General features: G+C 26.0%; 1 protein-coding gene across 1 annotated transcript; it reads right to left on the bottom strand.

Annotated features, from left to right (window-relative positions):
• Nucleotides 1–362: 362 nt before the first annotated feature.
• On the bottom strand, nucleotides 363–6,768 carry LOC111037899 (RNA-binding protein 34). Its single transcript, XM_022320743.1, has 7 exons — nucleotides 6,558–6,768; nucleotides 6,330–6,412; nucleotides 4,251–4,671; nucleotides 3,811–4,190; nucleotides 3,043–3,161; nucleotides 1,129–1,335; nucleotides 363–473 (listed from the first exon to the last, which is right to left on the bottom strand). The coding sequence occupies exons 2-7, from the start codon at nucleotides 6,403–6,405 to the stop codon at nucleotides 411–413; spliced, it is 1,266 nt and encodes a 421-aa protein (XP_022176435.1). The 5' UTR covers nucleotides 6,406–6,412; nucleotides 6,558–6,768; the 3' UTR covers nucleotides 363–410.
• Between the last annotated feature and the right edge of the window lie 1,563 nt (nucleotides 6,769–8,331).

Raw genomic sequence — 8,331 nt, 5'->3', positions numbered from 1 at the left:
AAATTAAGATGATTAAAACATCCTAGTTTAACCACAATACCTAGATCCACTTATACTTTTTAGTGCAATAAATAACCTTGTGTTGAAGTAAGTGGAGATCATTGAAGAATTTGTATCAGGCCACAGTCTTTTTTATTACTCAATAGTGAACTATTACTGTTTTTAGTTGCAGAACGGTAGACCAATTTAAGGCACAGCCTAAAACTACTTCATATAATACGTTTCAATAATACCTATACGTATTATAGTCATTATTAAGTATAAAATAAGATATCATTAGCATATTACAAATCTATCCATGTATTAATTAAAATCGACTTATCTTCAATTCAACTAGTTAAAAAAATGTTCAATATAAATAATTATGCTTTTGTAAATTTAAAAAATTTTATTAGTCAATACAAATTAGATTAAACATTTAATTTTTTAGCAATCTTCTTTCTCATTAAATCAGTTTTTGTTGGTTTTTGTTTCTAAAATAAACGGAAAAAAATGTATTAATATTACATAATTTTATGAGTATTCTTAAAAAAAAGTCAACCATAAATATATACATGCATTACACGACAATATAGGAATCGATTTATGTACCTATTGATTTTGAAATTTTTTTAATTATGTTTGTAATAATACACTATATTCAAAATAAAAGAAAAAGCTGGAAGCAGAAAAAAACATCCTGTGACTGCGCACATCATTACTACTATTTACTGGCTGTCATCGGTGGAGGTCTGAAGACTAAATTTAGTTGTGAGTGAGCAAAGCAGTAACCTTTTATTCTGAATAGAGTAAAGTAGGTATGCATTAAAAATATTCAAATAAGAATGAAATGGGGTATGGTTAATGGATATTAAATTTAAAAATTAATTTATAAATTAAAAAAATATATTAAGGGTTTAATATATATTACTTGCTAAATTCACAATAATAATGTAAACATAATATATCTGGTGTATAATTAACCAATTCAGATGTAAAATTGTCTATACCAAAAGAAAATACTAGAATTTAAAAATCTATTTATCAAAAAATCAATCTCTCGTAATGTATTAATTAATTAATCATGCTGAGCTGGTAACGATTCTTACCATATGATTTACAATTTGAATTTTATAAATAAATCATTACCTTTTTATTCATTTTTGGTTTCATTATTTCTCCTTGGAAGTTTTGACCACTTTTACCTATAGGTTTGGTCCTTTTTAAATATGGTGACGGTCTTTGGTTGAACACCTTATTAGTATTTTTTTTCGTTTCAATCCTTTTAATGCGAATTTCTCTATTTTGAACCTTTTTCCCTTTTATTTGCATAGCTAACTCAACAGATTCTTTAGTCTGTAATGAAAAACACATTAACTAAATATAACAAATCAATTTGAATAAATTTTAAAATAATCATTTTTATTATCAATTCAGAGTTAAAAGCTGTTGATATTTTCATTAAATGCAACTTTTAGTACAGTACGAGTCAGCTAGATTGGCACGGTAGAGATATTAGGTAAACCAGGGGTCCGCCGTAATTGGATGTTATTACTAAACATTAAAACAAACCAACAATAATTGTTACAGAATATTTTTAAAACTGATATTATATTATTAATTTAAAAGAAAATATTCTGTTTGACTTTGTTTTATAACAAGTACAGAGTTTATTATTAATATACAAATAAATGCATAACCCAGCGTATAATGACCAAAACGCAACTAGTTTGAGCTGCATTTACTGATAAGTGCTGTCACGCTAATCTATCTGAAATCGACTGTAAATATTTTTCACACAATTTTAAATAAAATGTAGATAATTAAACATAATACATAATATCATTCAGTATATACAATGTGTCCACAATGCAACCACTAAATATTTTAGCCTGATGACCTTAAAATAAAATACGGTTTGCTGTAATAGCTAGGAGATACACCACATTTGAGAAAATTTCAAATTGTTTACCACTTTGGTGTGGGCATGCACAGTACATACAACTTGAGTTTTTTGAATAATGACCCTTATTATTTTTACCAAATATGGATGGGTCATTTCTTCCTTAGTATTTTAATACATTGATTATGGTTTAAACCTAAAATTGACTAAATTTCAGGATTACAGCATTTAATTCAACTTTTTTTATTTTCCCAAAAATATAGCACACTTGTATTGAGTGATTCATTTTTTTAACTTATAAAATATTCAACATTTATTCTAATATAAGGTCGGCTAAGATATTTATTTAATATGGGACAAACGACTGTATATTATACAACACATAATCAATGATGATTAATATTTTAGTTCTAACAACACACCAGGGTGATTTTTTAAATATGTTAACCCCCTTTTTCCTTTAATAATACATTTATTCACATTCTGACTTTTAGAATATTTAAATATACCTAATGCAGGCTTAAACCATATTTTCAAACATCTGATATTTTTTGTGCTACTCAAGCAGTGTCATGTGGCAATACAAACTTCTATTTTTCAAAAAAGAACCACCTTTTTCCACTGAAAATTATTTAGATGGTTTACTTGAAATATCAGATGTATCTAAATCAAAATACTAATGAGTAGTTCCCGAATTATTAAAATGTTTATACCAAGGACAACAACCCTTACAAATGGTTTTATAAAAATTAAAACTACATATTTTATTAACTATACAAATTATTTATATTGATAAATCTATATTAATTAGTAATTACTAACTTTTTCAAAACATGTACGCCCCAATATCAACTTGACCAATTACCATAGACATATTATTCTTAATACACAAAGTTATATGATTCAAAAACTACTCTTTTGAATTTCAATTTAGATGAATACAATTTTCAAAAAAAAAAAAGTTTAGTAAATAGGGTTTCTATTTGAAAAAAAATACAGAAATTTGCAATGTCATGGGATGATCTTTAAGTGGTGCAAAATATCTCAAGGATTGGAAAATATAGTCTTCATGTGTATTTAAAAATTTTAAAAATCAGAATTTGAACATATGCATAATTTAGGTATACAAATAGGGTAAGCATACTTAAAAAAATACTCACTTCAAAATCTACATATCCAAAACCTTTGCTCACGCCTGTTGCATTATCACGGACTATACGCACAGCTGATATTGTTCCACAATCTTTAAAATAGTCCCATATTTCATCTTCCTGAATACCTTCAAAAAAGTAAATATTTTTACATATACAAATATACACTAAACAGAGCAATTTTTTTTTTAAAATTCTTATCAGATTGTTTAAAATGTTTACATTTTTATCTTTAACATGAGTTGCTAAACTGCAGCTCATGTCATAAATGCATGATGTGGTTTAAGTCTTAACATTTTTACTAATATTATAATTAAAATGTGGATTTTTATACAATTTTTATGGCAATTTTGTTTTGCATATAACTGCATATTTTGACAAAACTCAAAAATATAATACAACAATTATTTGAATATTTTACAGTATTGTACTTTTTCAAGTTATTTTCTTGTATATTCTCACAATTTTGATTGCATTTTATACCATGGAATATTTTGACACTTTTTACTTTTTAGAGCTTATAAATCCACAGTCTAAGTTTAATATAATAATGAGTATTATTCTTTTTCTTGCTTTTTATATTAATTTTCATTATCTTATAATAATAGTCTCAATGAAAATAGTGATAAAACCAAACAACTACACAGTTCCAAATCAAAATAATAAACTTCAAAACCTATAGGTATAGCTATGTGGATGTTAAGACTATGTATTTATTAATAGAAAAGTACTTCAAAGAAGTTAATAAACTGAAAAATTTAATTAAATAACACTCACTATAGGGAAGATTTCCAATAAATATTCCTTTTTTCATATTCTGCTTATGACCTGTATTTAAAGCCATATCTACTCTTATTGTATGTCCTTCAAACTGGGTAGCATTTAAAACCAATGCTTTTTGTGCCTGTTCGATGGTTTTGAAACGTACATAAACATTAGCAGTATCTCTCTGTGGATGAAAATCACCTTTCATTATAGATACACGTTTAGGCACTTCTAGATTTTTGACAGCAACACTTCTTAATCTAGTAGTTTCTACTTCCCCAAACTTTTTGAATAAATTTTTTATTGCTGACATCTTAACATTTACTGGAACATTGCCAACAAACACAGTTCTTGATTCTTTTTCAGTATAATCCTCAGAAGATTTTATATCCCTAAAAGATTTATCGTAAATATGAATTATATAATTTTTTTAGTTGTAACAAATTACTTACGATGAGTAGTCAGTCGTAGTTAATTTTTTTTCAATTCTTCTTGTTTTATCATTAGGTGTAGTTGAATTATCCTTTGATTTTTTGTTTTTCTTTTTTTTAAATTTTTTTTCAAAAGTTTTGGACGCATTCATAACACCTGGGTTTATGTCACCATCAACTAGATTTGAATCACTGCTTACTGACACAGAAGATTCTTGACTATTAGTTTTTTTAATTTTTCCATTAGCTATTCCTGGTTGTATGTCAACAGCTTCAATCTGTTGAGAATTCAATTTTTTTTTTATCTTTTTTATTGATTGTTCATTTGAATTTTCCTTTGATTTTCTCTTCTTTGGTTTTTCTACAATTTCATTTTTAGATGAATCATTCAAATTTGTTTCAGATTGTAGTTGATTTTCGACATTCTTTTTCTTCTTTTTATCTAAAGTGTAAAACATTATTGTACATATATTAAAGTTATAATGTTGGTCAATTTATAGATAAAGGGACTGTATTGATATTATACAATGTATATATGATTTGCAATTTTTACCTGTTGATTTTTTAAAGTTATTACCTTAGATCATATCCTATGGACTGAGCCATAACACAATGTATTAAAGCACATATAAATGACGAGTCTCTGACATTGATGTTTGATGTGCGCCTGCGCAAGGCTAACCGCGGCACATTTATCAATCAGGGATCAACAACTAAATATACGACGACTAGCTTCGCCCATGCGCACATCACACAATTATTAATGTCAGACTCGGTGGTTATATGTACTTTAAATTGTTTACATATGGGAATTATATGGAAATTGCTCCATCCATTGTATATGATCTAAGGTTATTACTGACCAGTCTAAATTATCTGACTTGATAGTATTAGATGTATAAGCACAAAATACTAAACTAAAATATAGATTAGTCATGGTGTCCTAAACCTAACAAGATTTTAAGGTCATTTTCCAATGTTAAAGATGCACATTTTAATGTAATGAAAAAGCAAAACTATAAATGTTGTTATTTTGTTTTAAATATGTATTCAAAAACATGAAATATACTGAATAGAAGAACAAAAGAACAAACAACAACAAATAGTCACTAGAGAAATAAATCATTTAATAGATATAGCAAATGTTAACCTATTTTAACAGACTAAGGAATAACCAATGAATATCTTAAATATTTTATGCTTATGACCATAAAAATAAAATTCTCTTTGAATTAGATAAAAATTTTGTTACATAAATGCAGTTGGTAAGAAATCTAAACGACTACTAAAATATTTTTACCCGTGTAGCAATAAACATATAAATCTTTTTATAGGTAGGTTATCAGTTTTTTTCTGTTTTTTATTATATAATTTTTAATATTTTATTGTTTTGATTATATATGCATTTATTATAAATGTATTTGTAACTTATTACCTTCTATACTCAAACCATTAAAACACGATATCTATATAATTAGTAATAAATTAATATCACGTTAATTTGAACAAAATTAATTTTATTTTTCAAGTATTAGTGTTATATTAATACATTGTTACTTCTATGTTAAACAAAATAGAAAAAAACCTATAATGATTTAAGATACTTTGACATTACTGAAAGTATTAATATTATTATAAATTATATTAGTTTTTGAGAAGTTTTTTATGTTCTAAAAATAATAAGAAACATGATGTACGGGAGTAGTGAGAACATTTTTTTGGTGATTTATAGTTGTTACTTGTTAGATAGTGGATGGCCTGAATAAATTTCAATCTCCTATGATTCTCTCTGCATTTAGTTCCCACTCCCAGCGTTACCATCATTATTTTTCCAAGACCATGTAATGTATGAATATATTTTTGTGATTTACATATTTTGTGTTTTTAAATACAAATCCGCGCTCTACTGATGACATTTATCTTAATATTTAGCTGATAATTAATTACATAGTAAATACAAATAAAGATTTTTGCAATGTATTAGAATTATAATTTACTGTAGGTAATGTAATTCAAGCATGTAGCTTACAAGGCTAGTTAGGTTGTAGTATTATCAAAAATTAATATTATTATTACTTTAAATAATACACACATAAATACCTTTTTTTGTTTTCTTTATATTTTTATCAGATGCAATCAATTCGCACAATGCTCCAACTGTGTACTCATTAGACATGATATATCTGTAAAATTAAAGCACGTATTAGCACCGTAGCTACAACGATCAAATAATTTCATTTGTAGACAAAATAACTAGAAAATGTATAGTTCTGAACGTTGAAAATAAACATTTTATAACCAAATATAAAAATCCTGAGTAGTACTTACGATTAATACACGACCGTAGTGAATGAAATAAAATAATTTCAAAATATATTGTTATTTGATTGAATTATTGTTCAAAATAATACACTTATCGATGGCTGAGTTAAATGCTAAATTCAAACACGTTCAAATTTAATACAAACCATATTCGAAACTAGTCTACAAATGACAGAAGAATGATACATTTAAGTATTTTATTATCAATTTGTATTTTCACGTGTTTGTAGCGTTTTTCAAATGAAAATTGTTATCACAGTTATCATTGTTGCGTTATCACCATGAATAATTATCATCACGAACCACGATTTTATACGATTATATAAATTATAAATTGTAATTAGAAAGAATACAATTTACTTTATTTTACATAATCTTGCGATAATATACCACAAAGATAAATATTTAATCACAGATGCCAGAATGATATATAACTATAATGTAGGTATATCGTATATATCTGTGTATTTCAAAATATCAGTTTATAAGTCCTAACACTAACTCCTAAATATACGACCGTGCTACGAACTATATAAAGACAATAAATAATAGGTACTTCTCGTCTTCTCTATAATGACTCTTTACTAGGTATGCCTTCTCTACATAATTATCACATAAGTCAGCTAGGTATTTTTTATTTTTAGTGGGCCATTATAGCGGCATTCGAGTCTTAGGTGTACCTATCGTATATGATACGTAAAATAATATGGTACTTTGGCATATTGCGTTACCTATACGATAAATTATGTCTTTAAAATAATTCTGTCATCATTCCGATTATTTTTTATGAAAAATTCCAAAGTCGATTTATCTGGTTACGACTTACGAGACATAGGTACTTTTATTTTTTCAATTTTTAAGGATTTTCATAAATTCATAACTTACCTATCATTGCTCATTAATCAAACATTGTAATTTATAATATTAGTCTATTAGTATGCGATAAAGTATAGACGAATATAAATTATAATAAATAAAAAATATGTAATTGAAAATCCTCAATTGCACCCATTCATATACCAAAATAATACCTATTCAAGAATCTACATATTTTTAAATTCTAAGCTTATTCATCAAATAAGTAGGTGGATTGGTACCTATTTATTTAATTGCAATATATTTAATATTGATAAAATAATTATACTGTCGTAAGTAATATTCAGCGTAATAGAACATATTAGGTTATTCGACTTATTAGGTCCTGACAATGTCCATCTAAACTTGATGTTCCATTCAGTATTTTTTTTGGAATTTTAACAATAGATAATACAAAATTATTTACTAAAGTTACAATAGAAAATTACAATGTACAATACAAAGTAATAGGTTATAACCTATTGTTACTAATGTACTTATCTACATTCAAATAATAAAATACAAACAAACTTAGATATACAATCCGAACCCTACCATTGTTTTTAATATTCTTATACATATAATACACTTCGTAATGTCTGCAAGACAGTGAAATGTGTTGTAAATATTGACCTATATAACAACTTAAGTAATTTCTCAGTATATATTTCTATTTTATAAATAAGATATAATATTATAAATTTATAAAGTATAAAGAGTAGGTAGTAGGTACCTAGGTAAATAAGACGTGCACGTCGCCAATAGCTGTGATATTATTTCATCCCGGTATAGACTAGGTACCTAAATTAAACATGATAAAGAGACATAGTAAACCAATAAGTAGGTAATGTATACACAGAATAGATTATATTATATTATATTATATTATATACCAATAAGTGGTACTCAAGTCTCAACATTAGCC

This window comes from Myzus persicae, unplaced genomic scaffold, assembly GCF_001856785.1.
Source record: "Myzus persicae strain clone G006 unplaced genomic scaffold, MPER_G0061.0, whole genome shotgun sequence".
Taxonomy (NCBI): domain Eukaryota; kingdom Metazoa; phylum Arthropoda; class Insecta; order Hemiptera; family Aphididae; genus Myzus; species Myzus persicae.
The sequence above is the reverse complement of the archived record's forward strand: the minus strand, read 5'-3'. Positions and strand labels throughout refer to the sequence as shown.